This window comes from Aythya ferina (genome assembly GCF_964211825.1).
Source record: "Aythya ferina genome assembly, chromosome: 13".
Classification (NCBI taxonomy): Eukaryota; Metazoa; Chordata; class Aves; order Anseriformes; family Anatidae; genus Aythya; species Aythya ferina.
In genome coordinates, this window is record NC_140311.1 from 12,292,207 (window position 1) to 12,312,723 (window position 20,517).

The 20,517-nt window shown below is 35.7% G+C and overlaps 1 protein-coding gene across 5 annotated transcripts in view; it reads left to right on the forward strand.

Annotated features, from left to right (window-relative positions):
• FMR1 (fragile X messenger ribonucleoprotein 1) overlaps positions 1-16,207 on the forward strand; it is a 31,055-nt gene extending 14,848 nt beyond the window's left edge. The window contains exons 8-15 of one of the 5 annotated variants that reach the window (XM_084535165.1): positions 1,848-2,018; positions 2,099-2,177; positions 6,188-6,297; positions 9,526-9,612; positions 10,136-10,331; positions 11,590-11,733; positions 12,199-12,281; positions 14,317-16,207. In XM_084535165.1, coding sequence (XP_084391291.1) covers positions 1,848-2,018; positions 2,099-2,177; positions 6,188-6,297; positions 9,526-9,612; positions 10,136-10,331; positions 11,590-11,733; positions 12,199-12,281; positions 14,317-14,427 — 981 coding nt within the window. In that variant the 3' untranslated portion in view covers positions 14,428-16,207. Of the gene's footprint in view, positions 1-1,847; positions 2,019-2,098; positions 2,178-6,187; positions 6,298-9,525; positions 9,613-10,135; positions 10,332-11,553; positions 11,734-12,198; positions 12,282-14,265 lie in introns of all 5 variants that reach the window. The other 4 variants (XM_084535163.1, XM_084535164.1, XM_084535166.1 and 1 more) reach the window with 4 other exon arrangements.
• The last annotated feature ends 4,310 nt before the right edge of the window (positions 16,208-20,517 follow it).

Sequence of the window (20,517 nt, forward strand, 5' to 3'; positions counted from 1 at the left end):
CCACAGGGTATTTATCATTATCTTTAAGCTGACGAGGTTGGATAACAGTAGCGGTTCAGATGGGACAGAGTAGACCATTATGTATGCATTTCCATCATGTTTTTTCAACCTCTGTAGAGTTTCATGTTGCTGAGGTTAAACTGCTGTTAGTACCCAAACTAACTTAAAGTGCACCTGTGTACATCTTTACCACTTTGATTGCAATGCAGAAAAATATATGGAGTTATATTTTGGCTTGGGAAAGGTAATACAGAGCTGTACTTTATTTTCTTGCAAAACATTCTTTCCATTTTACTTAATACAGACTTTCCATCTGTGATAATGTATCTTCCGTAGATGCATTAAGCTGTTACTTTCCTGTGGTCTGTTACATGGTCTTGTGCTCAGACATTAGTGGATGACATGTGCATTTTTACATAGTTTTACTTATTGTGGTAATCCATGACTTTTTTACATACTTTATATTTGCTTTTCTCTGTAGGTTTAAGTACTGTAACTTTGTTTAAATGTATGACAACTTCATTGTCATAAACAATGTCTGTGTTATTCTGTGTATTCGTGTCTTACTGGTTTCTCTCCATATGCTTCTTTTAGTTCTCATGGTAACCAAACTTAGTGGTCTTCCCATTTCATATAGCACAGGCATCCTTTAAGAAATCTGTTTTTTGAAAGTATGAAGAGGATGTGTAGGAGAAATTTATCAGTCATTGTTTTAGTCTTCATAAACAAGTAATTTTTATGGTGTTTTTTTCTGTTTAGAAATAAGTCACCATTTATGTTTAGTGGCTTCCCTGCTTGCTTGATGGGATGCTGTATGCAATTCAGCATTTCCCAAGTATTTTTCTTTGTACCCACAATAATCTGAGGTACTTGGAATGGGCAGAGGCTGTTCACATCAATACAGGATTGTATGATTCTGCTAAAATCTACCTTTCCTACTTGTTTGAGTGCTTTCAACATGATCCAACTCTACAATGTGCTGCAAGATATTTCTCAAAAGCTTCCCTGTGTTCTCAGTTGTTTTCTGTGTGCATGTTGTGTGACAGAAACTTCATACAATCAGGAAAACATTGAAACTGTTTTATGTATGGGCATGTTTATGCATAATTCTGTAAGTTGGAGCTCAGTAACATAGCTTTCTTGGAAGCTTGGGGCTGCTTTACAAAATTGTTTACTGTGGTCAGTAGAGGTATCTGTAGTAGAGGTAACCTGTTCCTTACAGTCAGTAGAGGTAACCTGTTCCTTACGTTATTTTTGCAAGCTTTATCTAGATTTTTAGCAATACTTTTTCAAAGCTATTTTGAATTAGTTTTTTCTTGGTGTCTTACTTCGTATAGGAGATCCTCATTAAAATTCTGTAATCCATTTTGTATTGTTTAGCTACGCCATAACAGCTTCATGTGAAGGTGATGAGAGTTGCAAAACCAGGTGTTTGCAATTACCTGAGCTTCAAAAATGATTGAGACTTGATATAATGGTATAGTTTTTAGTAACTCTTATTGCCCTGGTGGAGCAGGGGATTTTGTCTTAGTAGCATGAATCTGAAGTTCTCAGGTTGATCCTTCTGTGTGGGTAGAAGCGATTCCAGTATGAGTTTAATGTGTTTTCTGGATCCAAGCAATGTATTGGAGTTACACCTTAATTTTGTGTTGTCTTACATGGACAGATTTCTCATTTTATTTCTTTTTTGCACAGTAGATACATATATAGTTAACATTTTCTCTGTCTCCTTGTGACTATTAATTGAGTTATTGTTCTTTCCCATTAGCAGTTGAAATGGGTGCATTTTTCTGCCAGAGATCAAAGGATTTGATGTAATAATCTATATAAATATGTATCCTTTTCAGAGTTCTAGACAACTTGCATCACGATTTCATGAACAGTTTGTTGTACGTGAAGACCTAATGGGTTTGGCCATTGGCACTCATGGTGCTAATATTCAGCAAGCCAGGAAAGTCCCTGGAGTGACTGCTATTGATCTTGATGAAGATACTTGTACATTCCATATTTATGGAGAGGTAAGTTCCCTTCTTTACCCTTTCAGAAGAGATTACAATAGGAGAACTTACCTCATTTCTCTCATACACATGTGTTTTAGGATCAAGATGCAGTGAAAAAGGCAAGAAGTTACCTTGAATTTGCTGAAGATGTCATACAAGTCCCAAGAAACTTAGTAGGTATGTCAATTCTGGTGGGTGTGATATTAAAGAAAAATGCCTTTAGAGAACACGTTTTTACTTTCAGAATTTAAAAAATACATATAAAGTTTTCTTTGAATAGTTCATAGGTGGTATAAAGCTTGGGGCTTTTTTTCTCAGCTGTGCTGAATTTTTCAGTTTACACGAAGGAATTACCTACTGGTTTGCGGTTCAGAAAGATCTTCAACTAGAAGCAGTATTCTTATACTTAAATATGAAGTAGTAAAAGCAGTTTCTAGATTGAGCCAAAGAATTAAATGATTTCCTCCAAAATGATTTCCTCCAAAGATGTGGAGAGATTTGTTCAGCTGTACAACAGATGAGTCATTATTGCTCTGACTTGTATTTGTCTTTTCTCCTGTGCTTTTACTTCTAAAATATTGTTTGTTTAGAAGCAGCAGTGTGGGATGAATTGAAGGCCTGGTTAAGGCACTCAAAGGTCAAGAAAACACTCAAAAGACAATTTAATTACTTCCATTATTAACTATGTCAAGACGGTCCACAAGAATGCATGCAGCACTTGTTAGTGTGTGTGTAAAATAATTTTAATGAGCTTCTGTTGCTATAAAGCAACGTTAAAAATACATAGCATAACCCAGTAGATAAGAGAAGGGAAAATATACACTGTAGTGTACTTTGAAAGGTAGGTAATTCTAATAGTTTGTGAAGCAGTATGTGAAATCTGGTGTAGAAGCAATGTGGAGTTCTGCAGAGGGACAAGTACTTCAGAATGTGGCACCTCAGTTCCGGAGTTGATATAAAAACAGTAGCTTTTAGGGTAAGTTCTCCATCCCACTCCCTCCCAATTCCACTGGTGGTAAGTGAAATGATAGGCTGTCATTATTTTAACTTGAAGTTTTATTTTCTTTGTTTCTATTCTACGTTTAGATCTCTGAACTTACTTCCGGTTTTGGCAGCTTTGCATTTCTACTCTGTTTCTTGGCCTAGATCCCTTCTAATATAAAATTAGATCAACCATATGTCATATCTGAAATAAGCAATGTTTGGTAATTTACTTTCTAACTTCTAATGATTTGCCAGAAAACTAAATAATTTTCATTAAAAAGGCAAAAGGCCATTTTCCTACATTTGCATTTTCTTTAGATAAAACAAAATTCAGCATCTGTTTTTCTACTTAATTATCCTTAAAAAAAAAAAAAAAAAAAACATAAATAATTCTTTTTAAAGGCTGCATGGAAATTAATAACCTGAAATGTAGGTTACAAAATGTAGGCATGCAGTCCATAATTTTTAATGAATGTTGTGTATGTTGATGAATTCTATCTAAAAATAAATACTAAATATTTTTTCATTGGCACAAGTAATTTACTGTTCATTTTCGTGTTTTGGTTTACTTGACTTTTTTATATACCACCAAAGCTTTTCAATATTTATTAGCAAGATGTTGTTATATTTACTGAAGATGTGTAAGGGAATAAAGTATTCCAAATAAGCTTTAGAATCTCTGAGTAGGCCTTTGTGATCAAGGAAGAGTTTACTGTCCATCTCTTGTCAATTTTCTACAAATATGAAGGATTTAAAAGTTCATGGTAGAAAAATGGAAATGCAAAAGTGAAACTTCATTTAGGAAACTTTATTTAGCTTTGAACGATAGGTACAGTATCCCGTGCAACTAAAAGAGGGTTTTAATTTGCTCTCCAGGGATTAATTGTACCAATAAAACAGTAGCAGTCCTGTATTCAGTATTTTCTGCCCTTATTTAAGTAATGTGCCTGCATAAATGTTACATTCTAAGTTTTTCATCAGTTTTAAGATTCTGTATTCCTGTTCTGTGCTGATAACATCTTTGATATCACTCTACTAAACTTTTCTTTATTCCTGTAATTGCAAGATACGGCCTTTCCTTATTCACCTTCCAAGCAGCTCATTTATCCTGTCTATTTTCAGACAAGTTAGTGTGTTCAGGTTGGACAGAACTAAACTTTCCATTTTTTCAAATGAGAATGGGGTTCTGAAGATAAATGTAGGCATTGCTGACATCAGAGTATAATTTGTTTTTAATCTGACTTTTTAATGAATTGTAACTTTTTTTCAACTATCTCTAAAGAAAAGCTCAGTTTTTAAGAGAATCTATAATACAGGAAAACCTTAGCTTTTTTTTTTTTTTAACCAACTAACTAATGATTTGGTTTTGTTCTCTACCTGAAAAGTGATGAAACATCAAATGTAGGTCATTGTAAAAGTTTAAAAAAAATATGTAACCAACAAAGTTTATTCTTAAATGACTCTGAAGTTAATTTAAATATATCAAAGCAAAGCCAAATAAGCATGCAAGTTAGTGAATGGATATGTAACCAAGATCATAGAATAGCTTGGCTTGGAAGGGATCTTATAGATCCAGTTCCACCAACCCCCTTGTACCTGCCTGACCAGGCTGCCCAAAGCACCAGCCATCCTGGCCTTGAATGCCCCCAGGGATGGGGCATCCACAACTTCTCTGGGCAGCCTGTTCAGTGCCTCACCACCCTCTGAGTTAAGAATTTCCTCCTAATTTATAATCTAAATATTTCTGTTAGTTAAAAACTATTTCCCCTTCCTGATAGTTCTAACACTATCAGTCTGTGTAAAAAGTCACTATATGGTTTTTTTATAAGCCCCGCTTTAAATACTGAAAGGCCATAATGAGATTTCCCTGGAGCCATCCCTTCTCCAGGCTGAACACACCCAATTCTCTCAGCCGTTCTTCATAGGAGAGGTGCCCCAGCCCTCTGATCAGCTCCGTGGCCATTCTCTGGACTCACTCGAACAGCCCCACATCCTCGTGCTGGGGGCTGCAGACCTGGATGCAGTGCTCCAGGTGGGGCCTCATGAGGGCAGAGCAGAGGAGGACAATCCCTTCCCTCGACCTGCTGGCCATGCCTCTGTTGATGCAGCCCAGGATGCAGTTGGCCTTCTGGGCTGTAAGCACCCACTGCTGGCTCATGTTGAGCTTTTCATCCACCAGAGCTCCCAAGTTCTTCTCTGCAGGGCTGTTCTCAGTGAGTTCTTCTCCCGGTCTGGGATTGCCCTGACCCAGGTAGCAGCACTTTGCTCTTGGACTTGTTGACCCTTGTTAGGGTTGCATAGGCCCACTTCTCAATCTTGTCCAGGTCCCTGTGGATGGCATCCCTTCCTTCTGGTGTGTCAGCTACACCACGCAGCTTGGTGTCATCTGCAAACTTGCTGAGGATACGCTTGATCCCACTGTCTGTGTTATTGATAAAGATATTAAGCAGCACTGGTCCAAAGATGGATACCATTTGTCACCAGCCTCCACCTGGAGCAACTCTCTGGGTGTAGCCATCCTGACAATTCCTTATTCACCAGATAGTCCACCCTTCTTACCTCTCCAGTTTAGAGAGAAGTATGTTGTGTGAGACTGTCAAAGACCTTACAGAAGTCCAGGTAGATGACACTGGTTGGTCTTTCTTTGTTGACTGTATGATTTACTCCATCATAGAAGACCACTGGAAGGCATGGTTTATCCCTGGTGAAGGTGTGCTGGCTGTCTCAGATCACCTCCTTGCCTTAACTTTGCTTCCAGGAGGATCTGTTCCATGATCTTCCTGGGCATAGAGGTGTGAGGCTCACCAGTCTGGAGTTCCCCAGGTCTTCCATTCTACCCTTTTTCAAAACGAGATTGATGATGTAATACAGAAGTGCAGAATTGTGATTCATTTCCTTTGTTCTCTGTAGAAGCTTTGAAAAGGAAGGGAACTATACTCAGTTATGAACCTTCATAATAAAGTACCTCTCTTCCTGTACGCTGCAGTGATTGCTTTGGAACATTACCAAAGTTAACGTCCCAGGCTGCCTTAGACATTATAGTTCATGGCTTGTTGACTAAATCTTTGTTGTGGAGTATTATGTCATTTTGACAAGTTCTTGCACTGTTACTGAATGGTTGTGTTTAACTAGAATATAGTAATGCTCTCAGGTTTTAGGGGAAAAACCCTGAAAATGGAATCTTTTGTATGTTCTTTCTGTAGGAAAAGTAATAGGAAAAAATGGAAAGCTGATTCAGGAGATAGTGGACAAATCTGGTGTTGTAAGAGTGAGAATTGAGGCTGAAAATGATAAAAATATTCCACAAGAAGAGGTATGTTTTTAGTTCATGTGATTTCTATATATGTTAACTGATGGTTATATTCTACCCAGTGCTAAAATGAAATTTTCTTTGTATTTTTGTAGTAGTAAGTGAGATGAAACTCTGATTACTGTTCTTTTTCCTTATGGAACTATGTTTCCCTGTTAATGTTAAAGGGGCATTTCTATGTAAATCGGACTTTACTTTTGTTTTAAAAAATGCTGTATGAAACTTTGTGATGCACCTTCTTAGAGATTTCACATTATTCCTGTTAGAAGCAGTGATACTGTTTCTCGGCATATGCTAAGCTGTAAATTATATGCAAATCTTCCTGTTCCCATTCATTAATTTGCCTTGAGACTGATTTCTTGGGGTTTTACCTGCTTTCAATTTTACCAGTAAGTTCTTACATTGTAAGGAAAAGTTTGTGTTCTGTGTGTAAACCCCTAAACCCTTTTTTTAAACGTAATCTGAATTCGCAGTAGCATGTGAATTGTAATTTAAAGGAAAATCAGCCATGAATGATGTGAAGTGCCATTTATGCACAGAAAGGCTATCTAAAATTGTTTATTTTTTTCCTACCTACCAGCCTTGTAGAAGGCTTTAATGAAGTCTTGAACTTTGTAATTTGACAACTTAAGGCACTTCTGTGTGGGGTTATGTTGTGGGGGAAAGGTTGAAGGTTTGAAAGTAAAGCTTTAAGCAAAAAGGTTTCAACATCTCAATTTAGGAGAAGTCCCTGCACTTCAAATATGAAATGTGCTTGATCAAACACTCTTACCCGAAAATCTGAATATGTACTCATTAAATAACCCTTGAATAAGACATGAAATAGATTTCTAGAACACTTATGTTCTTGCTTCAGTAGTTTTTCATCTTTTGTATCATCATGATTAAATTATTACAGAAGACCCACAGTTCAATTTTTCTGTAAAAAGTGGCTAAGCAATTAAGTTTTTTTTTACTTCATTACTACTTTTACATCTATTTGAAAAGGTAAGAAAGTCAACTCTTTGTAGATTTAAAAGATTCACTTCTATTTCAAATACTATTTCTAACAAACTTACAACTCTAAAATTCTTGAGCTGTCTTAATAAGCAAGAGGGTGCTGCTTTTGCTGCTGGCTAAAAGTTTCAAAGTTTTTAATGTTGCCTACACAAGAAAATTTGGGTAAAAGAGTAAGTCATGCTATAGTTGGATTTCAGATTTTTTCATTCTTGTGTCTTGAAAAAACTAATTTGATGTCCAAAATACATCTTTTAAAGATGAACTGAAAACCTTTTCACCTGCCAAGCTCTGTGTTCCTATTTCTGTTTTTCCTGATAATGACATTGTTAACCCTGGCATTCCTTATGCTGCTTTAGGTGTTAGTTGTGTCATGTTTTACACCAGGAAAAATAGAAAAAAAAAATGTCAAAACCTGGCAGGTAAAAGTTAGTACCTGTAAGCTTATTTCTGTCATATTTGAAATGAATGTCTAGGAATCTTCCACTGTGTAGACACATATTGCAGACTTGTTTTGTGAAGAACAGTGGGTCACTTTTAATACAGTATTGGGTTCTTTCTGTTAAGAATGAGATCTCAAAATCCTGCCCATAAAATTTGGGTGTGGTTCCATAACTCCCATGATTTTATGAGTTCTTCAGGCTTTTCATCTTTTAAAATAGGTTTTATTTCTTATAGTAGCATATATTATTTCTAAATTTCTGAGCAGATGACTTATGGGCATAAGAATTGACTACTGAAACTAAGTTGAAGATTGGTGCTTTTGCTTTGAAGACAGAAATAAGCCTCAATAAATAAGCACTTTGGAGTTTTTGTAGGGCTAACAATCCTTCATGTTGCTACTAGCTCAAATTCTTAAGATTTGGCATTTTTATACCTAGAGTTCCCCACTGAAAGTGACAAGCACCTACCTCTTCCTTACATGCTATTTTAAGTCAGTTGTCTTTTAAAAATTGATACTATATACTAGTTAATGCCAGTTTAGTGTAAAAGTAATTACTCTTCATCAAGCCATATTAAATATTTATGAAATAAAATGACCCAGATAATAAGATAGTCCATTTCAGTGGACCACACCTTCAGTGGACCACACCAGTGGCTAACAGATTTCCAAACCTCAAAGCCTAGAGTTAGTGTAGCGTTTTCTTAAGATTAAAGGGTTGCTGGGGGCGGGTAGAGGGAAACACAAAAATCTTTTGGATGCAATCCTGCAAAGAGTATGCATGCAGTGAGAGTTAAGGGTGTTCAGAGTTCATGATGAGATACTGTGAGATACCCTAATATAACAACTTAAAAAAAAATAAAATGTTATCAGTTTAGTTAGGGGTAGTCAAGCTCTGTCTACTCAGGCATGGGTTTCAGCAACTGAGTGTTTACAAGATTTAGGTTGACCTCTGCGGTTTACAGTGAAGCTCGTACTGCTGTGGTGAGGCTTCAGCTGGTACAAAATTCAGGTAGTTTAGTCATTAGGTTTGTGTGGGCAATAGTCCTACCTCTTGAATTGATGCTTAGCCCAGTTTTAGACTGGAGTTATCCTTGTGGAAATTATTTTTGAATCTGCTAAAATTTAGCTGTTTTCAGCACTTGGGACTCTTTTAGGTAGATTTCTTACACCACTTTTCACCACCTAAGTTGGTCTTTAGATATTTTATCTGTAAGGGTCATAATTTCAGGTGTTAGAACTTGATCAACTCCAGGCCTACATTTCACAGGTAACTAATGAATCACTTAATGTTTGAAAGGTAATGGGCTTGTAAGCTAGTAATTGTTGCCTGATGTGCTAACTTATGTGCCTTTTACCATTTGAGGGATCCTTAAGGAAGAGCAAGCTTTGCTGTGTGACAGTGTTAATTTGACTTTTAAAAAAAGGATTTAAGAAAGGCTTCTTTACGGACCTGCAGCATAAAAGTAGCTGGTGTGAGAGAGCAGACGTAATCAGCAAAGTTGGTATTAGTTTTGACGGAAGGGAGGAAACCTGAAGGGTTTTGTATGTTTTACTTGATGGGAATAATAAATGTTGATATCGATGTCTAAATTTTCTTAAGATTATCTTTTTTGCATAGAAGGATAATTCCCTTTAGTCAGCATCAAAAATTAAATATAGTATTGTTTCATTTTTGAATTTGTGCTTATGCATGTTGTAAAAAATATTTTTTAAATTTATAATAATGTTTGGTTCTCTTCAGTATTTGATGCCTAATCAGTAATCATAGGTTTAATGTTACTGTGTTGTAGGGAATGGTACCATTCGTATTTGTGGGAACCAAGGATAGCATCACTAATGCAACTGTTCTTCTGGATTATCATCTTAATTATTTAAAGGTGAGGAGAATGGTGCTACTCTACCACTGAAATTTGTCTAACAATACTTAATAAGGTAAAAACAGGATGATGAACAAAATCTTTTCAGGCCCAAAAAGCTGTTGAAAAGTGGCTGTTACACAATCTACATTAAAGGCTTCTTGTAAAAGTTTTATTTCTTTGATTCTTAAATGGCTTCTAACATGGGAGTGGAAAGTGCTCGATAGCCCTGAATTTTTTCTTAGATTCTTCAATTCATAGTTAATTCAGTTGATTTTTTTCTTTGTGCTGTACTAACCTTTCTGAACAGAAGGTCATATAACAGCACTCACCTGTCTGTGTAACAGCTGGAGAGCTTGCTAACTGTGCAACAGTTTTAAACATTAAAAGGGTTCTTTGGTAAACAAACTATTCTCAAAGCTGACTTACGAAGTATTAAATACATTATCAACAGCAATATATTAGTTTTGTTTTCTTTTCTGAGAAATGCGTGTCTGTACATTCACGTATGGTTACATCACCTGCAATGCTTGTGTTTGAGTAGGAAGTGGACCAGCTACGTTTGGAAAGACTGCAAATAGATGAGCAGCTTCGACAGATCGGAGCTACTTCTAGGCCCCCACCAAATCGTACAGATAAAGAAAAAGGATATATGACTGATGATGGTCCAGGACTTGGGCGAGGTAGTCGACCTTACAGAAACAGAGGGCATAGCAGACGTGGTCCAGGCTACGCTTCGGGTAGGTAACTAGAAGCATGCTTACAGTTTTAATAGAAGCCTGTTGGATGCTGCTTTGGTCTCTTGCTTTCTTGAATGCCATTCTGTTAGTAGTTAATATTTAAGGCTTGGCAGTTGCAGGAACTTGGAAACAGATGTTCAAACAAATTCAATTAAGTACTAATATTTGGAGATTATTTAGAGCTTTATGTAGTAGAAAATATTCTGAATGAAAATAGGTCAGATTATATTAGCACTATTTTACTGCAGCTTCTGTCTCTTAACACTATAGCCTGTCTTCTAGATCACGAACTACTAAGGACAAGGATTGTTAATTTATCTGTATTTTGAATGACTCTTAATAAAACCTGGTTTTCATTTGACCCTGTAAGAGGCTATTTTAGTATAAATACTTGCAAGTGAAAGTAGGATGTTTACCTCCTGAAGTTGAACTTAGGTGCTTTTGCTAGAAGAGCATAGTCAATGACAGTGTGTTCTTCTTTTAAATCTTGTATAATTTATTTATGAATAGTTCTAAGGAGCATGCTTCTTTAGAGCAATCTGTTGCCTCAGTATCCAGAGTATAGGCCGGCTGATGTTTGCACTTATTGCAGTGTCTGTGTGAGCTCCATGACATGCATATGATGTAATAAAGAATTAATGTTATTCTGGTGAAGCCCTTTATTTATGATTTTTAAGACACAGGTTCACCTGACTAATAATGTGTATAGGAAAATGAAAATTTGGAAAAAGAATGAACTTCTGTCAGTAAAAGTGATCTGTTAACTTCAAAAATTAGGTAACGGAGTTATTTTGAATCTGATACGTTTACAGCGTTCTGACTTCAGTTTCTGCTTCTGTAGTGTGTGTTACAGGCTGTTTCGTGGTGTGTTGAGGGGAGGCAGGACAAGTTAAATTCAGGAATTTCAGTTTTTTAAATATGATTAGATGTGATTTTAACTGCATTTGCACAATAAATTCAATAATGGATAGTAATAATACTAACTATAAAAGTGTGGCAGACAATTTAACCTGAAACATACTTCTAACTCACAAAGTCTATACTGACTTTTTTTGAAGAAGTAATGCATAACACATCTCTGTATTATGTATGGAGGCAAACATTTCAAAACCATTTTAAAAAAGAGAAATCTCTAAGTGTACAGATGTATTTTCCATTCTACTGTAATATTTTCATGCTTAGCTACACTGGCACGTTTTGGATTTTTTTATCCTCTTGATAGGAACTAATTCTGAAGCATCAAATGCTTCTGAAACAGAATCTGATCACAGAGATGAACTTAGCGATTGGTCGTTAGCCCCAGCAGAAGAGGAGCGAGACAACTACCTACGTAGAGGAGATGGGCGAAGACGTGGAGGTGGTGCAAGAGGGCAAGGAGGACGGGGTCGTGGAGGATTCAAAGGTAAATCTAGATTTCTTTTTGAAGAAGAGAAGGCTAGCAGTGTTATCCTTAAGCAAACTCAGTTTCCTCAGCCTCTTGTCTTAAAACATGCTTTAGCCTCCTAGCCATCATGGAAAGATCTGTAAATATGTTGAAGCTTACCAAAGTTGACTGCGCTTTTCTATCCTGTGGTTGATTGTTTTGAGAGACATTTGTCTCCTGAGGGCAACTAAGAAAAGTCTTTCTTAAACTACTGATTTTAAATGGTGGTTTTGTGTACTGTGATTTACTGCATGAAAAGATTTTCTATGATGGTACTTGGGCCATAGTTTGAGCATTGTTGTTATGTTATCAAGGGTATTTTTTTTTAATGTCCCTTAGGATGAAAATTTTCAAGTAATTAACCGTTAGGCCTGTGCACTTCTTGAATACAAGAAAATTCTGTGTTCTTACTCGAAAAACCTGGTTGATTAATTCTTTCTGCAGGAAACGATGAACAGTCACGAACAGATAACCGTCAGCGTAATTCAAGAGATGCAAAAGGGAGAACAGCAGATGGATCTCTTCAGGTAATTTTTCCTCTTCTTAGAACTCTGCACTGCTTAAAGATGCATAAGCGTTAGTGTATATGTACCAACATGGGATTCTTCAAAACTGCACCTGACAAAGTAGCCTTCTGGTTCCTTGTTATCTAATCATGTTTAGAGGAATATCAGAGTTCTGTATTGTTTTGTATTCCACACACAGGACTCTTGGTATCTCAAGTTGTGTAAAGATACAGCTTCCTAATGTGGAACTAACACTGTTGTTTTGCTGACAGTTTTTAAAAGTTCAGAGTAGTGCAATTTGATTTTAATTTTTGAAGTGAATTGAGATGACAAACTTGTCTCCTGAAGCTAGCTCAGACTGACCCCAGCTCAAATTACAGTATAGAGCTTATTTCTGGAACTTAGCTTTCCCTTGAGTTAGAACACTGATCATGAGTCCTAAGGTTTTACTAGGCAGCTGTATTTGATTCTTTGTTGTAATTAGTTTTTTTTATTTTTCATTTTCCCTTTTCGCAGCATTTTCTGCTCTTGTTTTTCCTTTCAAAATGAGGGAGTGTAACTGAGCAAAAAGAGTACTTAATGCTTTAAATAAAAGGGGCGGGAGTGCTTGTATTGTAGCCAAACTCTCCAGAGTGAAGAAGTTTACACTTTTAAATGCACCTTTATTACTAAATGTTTGCAATTCAAAGCTATGCAATCTAGAAAGCAAGTTAAGAATATAAATGGAAAAACAGTTCAATATTGATCTTACAGATTTTTATAAAGATACTGATTTTTTCAACTTTTCAAGTGTTTTCTAGGGTGAAGTTATTCATGATGACATTTTTTATATATATATGTTAAGGTTCCCCAAATGGAAATGCTTTTTGTTAGTGTGCAGACCTACTACTTCTTACCACATAGGATGAGCTATGTTAGGATGGAGGAATAACGAGCAGCTGTAGCTGCCACCTTCTATATGGTGTTACAAGGAATCAAAGGTCTGGAGGGAGATTCACCTGATTCTCAGTGTCTTGGTTTAGGCTGTTTTAAAAAAAAAAAAAAAAAAAAATTTGGAGCATGTGACCAAATGCTTTGTTTTTGAAGTGGGAGTGCTAAACTCAAGGATGTAAATACAGATCTGAAATGCAAACAAACAGCACAAAAAAAAAATATATGCACATACATGGCCACACAACTTTTACAGTTGATGAGCAATTCACTTGCAAAATTTGAAGTAAAGGAAGATGAAGCAGATAAAGAAGAATGTTGATGTTAGAGGGGAAAAAAAACTAAGGAACTTACCGAAGTCATGATTTTTGTCTGTTACTCTGAGATTTGGATGAGATGATACTTTTTCTATATTTAAGTAAGTACTTATATATGATTAAAACCTGACCGATCAAATTGTAATAAATTTTTGTAATATCTCAAGGAATAAGCCAGAAATGGGTTTAAGAGTTTACCCCCTACAAGCATAAAAATCTTGCTTTCAAAATGCTCACTTGAGTATTTTCAGTGCCATTTATAAAAGCCATGTAGATCTTTGGTGAATTAAATGAAATCTTTTTTGGATTCCCTAGGTGGATGAGACAATTTTGGGGGTGTTAGTATCATTTTATGATTTTTGTTTATTTTTTCAAAAATTAATATTTCCATACAACAACTAGAAACTTGAAGTAAAAGTGAAATGATGTTTCAGAGTTCCATGTACTCTTGCTCTTGCACAAATATAGTATGTTTTTGCTTTGGTGAGGGAGCAGAGCTTTCCAAGACTAGGCAGACTGGAGTGTTTGTGGAGATTTGTTCTTTTATGGCCAGAAGTATGTGGCATTTTCAAACAGAAAAAGAATCAGCCATGCTCCATTTTAGCTAGTTACCTTTAACGGAGCCTTAAGGGTGTGTTACTATTTTGTGTCTTCTGACGATTTAATAAACAGCACTCCTCCCAGGCTGCAAAGGTAATGAACGCGTAAGGGGTGGATGAAAGGAGGAGAATGCTTTATATAACTCTGACTTGTTCCAGATCAGAATTGACTGCAATAATGAAAGGAGTGTCCACACTAAAACATTACAGAATACCTCCAATGAAGGTAGTCGGCTGCGCACGGGTAAAGAACGTAATCAGAAGAAAGAGAAAGCGGACAGCGCAGATGGTCAACAGCCGTTGGTGAACGGAGTACCCTAAACTGCATAATTCTAAAGTCATATTTCCTATACTGTTTCAGTAATTCCTATTCCACATTAGAGAAACTTGTTAGGCCAAAGACAAATAGTAGGCAAGATGGCGCAGGGCATGAAATGAACATATGTTCTCTGTTAGCCTTTTTTAACATCAACAGTATGCAGTTGTTTTCAGAATAAGAAGTTATTCAAATATTTGCATAAAAATATCTGAATTTCCGAAAATCGCTTTCAAGTACATATTGCACTTCAAACAATGAAAGAATCTTTTTGTTTGTTTTAAAAATACTGAGCTGTGCATTGGTAAACTTTCTGTTCAGTTGTACCATTTTAACGCATCGGGTCAAAATCACTGCTCAATTTCAATTTTCAGAATAAATAGTGTTTGCAGTAATCAAATTGGCTTCTGTTTTCAATCTAACTTACAAGTTCTTCATGAAATGCTATGTCGTTTTATGTCCTGTGTCAGTTCACATTCTGGTCCACCTTTTTCAGTATTTTAGTGGACCCTGAAAAATATGTGATGTAACAATTGTCATTTTCATTAGCAAAAAAGTTGTATGATCTGTGCCTTTTTTATATCTTGGCAGGTAGGAATATTATATTTGGATGCAGAAATCAGGGAAGATGAGTTGGTAACACTAAATGTAAAATATATGTAGCAATCCTTGTCAGACGTTAGTACTTTATAGACAAGTGCATGCTTTCCATAATTTTTTCCTTACATAAGCATTGGGTTAGGCAGTTATAAGAATAGGAAATTTTGCACTGAAGATTTGGCAAATAGTGTTATTGAAAAAGGGGTGTAACTTTTTTCTTTGTAGGCAGTACAGATTTTTTTTTTTAAAAAAAGAAAAAAAAAAAAAAACCTTTCCATTGTGGAAAACTAAAAAACTCATTGTTACTGAGGGAACAAATGTAACTCGTTCACAAGCTAGTAATGTGTGCCTGCTATTTGGCCGGATGACCAGTCTAAAGCGCTAATGTTCTTCATCGTCCCAAAAGTTTTTGAATTTCTGTTTTAATCTGGGGACTATTTCAGGAGAGGTAGGAAGAAAATCACCACTCTGAAAAGTTCAGGTGCAGTAACTGGAGATACTGGGGGTAGAACAAATCCATCTTATTTTGAGGTACAAGGTCTGAATTACCAGCCCATTGGAAGGCAATGCAGAATTTGATCTAAAGTACAGTCATACACCAGGGAAGGGTGGGAAGCGGTGGGAGGAGCTGTGCTTTCTTTTATTTTTGATCATGCATTAAACTCACTGGGCAAAGCTGTATAGGGACCTCCATTTTAATCCATTTTATTCAAATTACTCCAGAAGGAGAGCCACTGATTGTGTACAGAATTGTACAAACTTGACCTTGCCTCTGATGTATTTTGTGAGTTTTGTTTCTTTTGCTTTCTTCATTCTTTGTTTTCCTTGCATACAGGTGAGCATACTAAAAATGGCAACAAACTGCACATGATTTAACAAATATAAAAATGTCTTAAAAAGTATTGCCAAACATTAATGTTGATTTCTAGTTATTTATTTTGGGAATGTATAGTATTTGAAAACAGAAATTGGTACCTTGCACACATCATCTGTAAGCTGTTTGGTTTAAAATACTGTAGATAATTAACCAAGGTAGACTGACCTTGTAATGTAACTGCTCTTGGGCAATATTCTCTGTACATATTAGCTACAACAGATTGGATTTTATGTTGACATTTGTTTGGTTATAGTGCAATATATTTTGTATGCAAGCAGTTTCAATAAAGTTTGATCTTCCTCTGCTAACTGATGTTGATGCAATCCTTATAAATGATTGCTTTAAAAATCTCAAAACAAGTAGAGAAAATATTTCTGTTTAGACTTTAACTGTAGTCATTGTTACTTATACATTCTAGAAAACTTCTTAAAATATTACCAATTTTCAAAAAATATGGCACATAATGCTCAAGAAACAATCTCATTATGAAGTGGTACAATACCTGTTGAGTTGTCACATTATATGCACTATATTTCTTACATTCAGTGGTTGAGTTTACTAAGGTGCTAACTAGGTTAAATGTGAAATTACTAAACTACTACAGTCTTGACTAATTAGTTGCATTCCATTCTCAAGTGCATTTTGGGATTATGACCTTTCAGTATTTGTGTGCTTAACATGTATCCCTTTCAATTCAAATTCCAGTGTTTTTTAAATGTTATTAAATTTCAACAAATTAAACTGTGAATCTAAATGTACAGTTTTATTTTGAAAAATCATGTGTTGTTTAAAAAACTTGAAAGTGCAACCGATGTCTGATGCTTGAGTTCAGGTCCGTCCTATTGGTAACTTATAAAGTATGGTCTAATGAATTAAAGTTATTTTAAAAAATAAAGTTCTTTAAAAAGAATGAGAGGTATTTGTGAATGATGCCAGAGTTTAAATTCAGTAGGGTTAACATCAAAGCCTATAAATTAACAGATGCTTATGAAAATAGAAAGTGTTTTCTTTCTTTACCGAATGCATTTATGTTAATGATGGTAACTTTTCAGAGTTGGTATAAAATCTTGTCAAGAAAAGACCTCTACTTATATAGGTTGTTTGAAATGTTTTTTTGTTCATTTGTTTTGTTTTTCTGATGATGAGCATTCATGAGTTCAACAATCAAATCAGTTTAGTTCTTGTGTACAGAAACTTTTAATGGCCTAGCTATAAATTATATTTCTGCTATTTGCTGTCTCTAAAATCAAACGTGTTCAATGCTTGTTTCTTTCAACAAGCCAGAAACAAATTTAATAGTCCAAGTATGATATCGACTGTACACTCTGCATTCTTTGTGGGAGTGCTTAATAAGAAAGTTAACTTCCTGAGTTGAACTTTTTTTTTCTTCAAACTCTTCAGTATTGAATATTAAAAAGGAATAGATTAGCTTCCAGTGAATATTCCTCAGTCACTACAAGAACCCTTCTTTATGGTTCTGGTAAGTGGCATCCTGTATTAATCTGCAAGATTTTTAACTTTTTTATCATCCTGTGTATTGTTGAAGACTTTCTCAAAACAGTAGCAGCTGTCATGGAAGACCAGCGTGTGTGTATTTTAATAGTGGTTCTATTACCTGATGTAGGTTTTTGCAGTAGCATGTAATGAACTTATCATCCACTTGAACATAACTGTACTTAAGCTTTCATCTTAAAAGATGCTGGTCAAACAGCCTTCTCTGGCTATATTCACATCCATGAAAATCACAATGGCTGGAAGAATTCTAATACCTTCAAGTTAATGCAATTTTATATGAAAGCTGACATGAGTTCTTCAGAGCTAAATGCTCTGAACAGATTCCAGTTTGATCTGCAGGATTCTCCTTGCAAGAGTTTTGCTAGACTTAATTACTTGCAGTTTAGCTTTCATGTGACATTTTTATACTGTATTTACTGCTGAAAGGGTTAGACTTTACTGCATCAACTTTTGACTCCAGAAGTATTAGTCTTTCAGCAGCAGCCTGTGGATCTTGTGCCCACATCAGGGGACAGACATTTTTCTGCTCCTAACAATCTTTTTTTATATGTATCCCTTGTCTGTCACTCCTGCTTGCGTATTATGAAGACCATTGATCTTGAGCAGTTCCTGATGGCGATAATTGCTACTAAACTATGAGTAAACTAGTTGTTACTGTTTTTTTCCTTTTGTTTGCCTATTGTAAAGAATTTCAAAAGTAGTAATTTTACTGCTGTATGAAAATGCATCATAAAAACAAAAAATAGATAAAAGCCTTGTGTTTCTACTGAGGGTACAAAACGACATGACTTTTTTTTTTTTCCCTAAATAAAAAACTGATTTACAATAAAAACAGTTAACTTAAACAAAAAGCATCCCATGGATGTAGTCTCTATAAATAATGAGGAACTTGACCATTGCAGAGATAGTATAATAAGGTTGGGGTCATATGGCATGTTAGATGACCTTTTTTTGGCTGGTGGATTTGGCTTGAGTCTTACGTACAGATTACAGTTACAAGAAGAAGAATCAACAGCCCTGAATTTAATAAGAACAAAAATCAATGAAGCAGTCAACATAAAATGTGTGGGCAATTTTCTCGGGTTCTAGCAGTCTGAATCAGAGTCTCATATTTGTACATCATAAATGCATCATATCATATATGTAGTGTTCCATGAAAGAAATCAATGCAGAAAATCACAATTGCATGTGGAATCAAATGCTTCAGAAAGTGAAGAATGTTTGTTCCCTATTAGATGTTTCAAAGTGTCTCCTCATTTGTATTGGGAGTGGTTGTGTGTAGTGTGTGCAGGATGAAAGAAACAGAGGATGCTGTATGTTTATATTAGAAAGCTAATGCTGCCTACAAATGCAGGTTTTAAAAAAAAAAAATACCCTTTAAACTCATTACTCAATTAACTAAAATGCCAAAAAATGGTGGGTAAGATGGGATGATGGTCAACATTTACTTAGGTTTCTGTCTTTTTTTTTAATGTTCCTAACCTATTCAAAGAACACCACATTAATAAAAGGAGTGGACATTTCTAAGAAAAAAGAAGGTTGAGGTTAGACTTTACTTTTGCTTCAAACATAGACTTGATGAATTCATGGGAAAATCTTGTTATATAATGAGTTTATTTGAATTATTCAGAAATCTGACTTGGGCACTCTGCCCAAACTTTGTTTTGAGGAGTGTATTTTGATGGCTTGAGGTATCTATTAGCTGGTCTGCACTACTGTCTATTAGGCCATGTTTCTGCATTGCATATTGTTAATAACACAAATGTGGCCTTAACTTAGTGAATTAAAGACTGAGACATTTAACAGTCTTCTCGGTGGAAGGCTGACTCTTTCAAACTGCATATGCAACTTTTTTTCTGATCCCTCACGCAGCAGGTAGATGCAGTTACACATCTGTTCTGAGCTACATCATAAGGGACGGGCAGCCCATTGTGATGAGCCTTGCTTCCATGCTGTCCTGCGTAACATGCCTGGGGTTGCTGTACTCAGGGTAGCTGTGATCTGCCTGTTCCAACAGTAACAGAGAAGGTATGGAAAGAAGCATGTAAGGGGCAGGGATAGACTTGTGTATAGCTTCTTTGTTTCTCCTGTTCCCAGGAAATGTTTCACTCCTCCCAATTTGTCCGGAATGGCGTTAGATTTTAATAGGTGTCTTGAAAAATGTGATTCCTGCCTTCTTAGAGAATTTTGTGCTTACCTGCCAAAGTGAAGTTTCTCCTTGGGACAGAGAGTGTATTTGTATATTACTCCATGAAACAGGCACATTTGAGTTGCAGGAAAGCTTTGCTCATTTAGCAGCAGGGGTGCAGAGAGAACAGATCCTTCAAAGGACAATACCTGTACAAAATACAATCTTTTCTCTGTACAACACTTAAGAAAATTGGGTTGTGCACCTTTACCAATGCTAAGAAAATAATGTCTAGTTTAAGCTCTTAATATATGTTGTAATAATTGAAAAAGATCCTTTTAGAATAGAAGCAGCAGGCAAAGTGAAATATAGCATCTGGCAAAGCAGTTTTCAGGGGGTGGTTGGAGGTGTAAAACCCAACTTAAACCTGCTGTTAAATTGCTATGAATGACTCAGGGATTTTTAAAAGTATTTTTATCCATAATATCCTTTTTGGACCAACTTTTCAAAATGTTTTTTTTTTTTTATTCAAAGCATCTTTATTTGACATTAGAACAACCAAAGAACTCAGTAAGCTAAAGTACAGTTCTATTGAAAACTTTCAAAAACTTTTAATTCTTCAGTCCTGATTCTGTCCACTATACCTGGATTAAAACACTCACTTAAAAGTGCTTCTTCAAGGTGTCAAGTATCCAGCTCTGGGACACTTAAGAGGTTGTACTTATATACTTCTTTGGCTAGTCTGTTAACAGGATGCATCCCTTTAAGCTCTCCTAAATTCCTCAAAAATAATGTTGCCAAAATGTTTTACTGGGTTTGGCTGCCTCCTTAATTAGGGGGAGGGGGAGCAGACTGTCTGCTCCGTGCAGCAATCTACTGTCATGTTTGTTCTAATCTATAAATACAAAGTTAAAGGAGCGATAGAAGTTTCTTCCCATACTCACATACCTTATCACTGTTGGTTTTATTACAGTA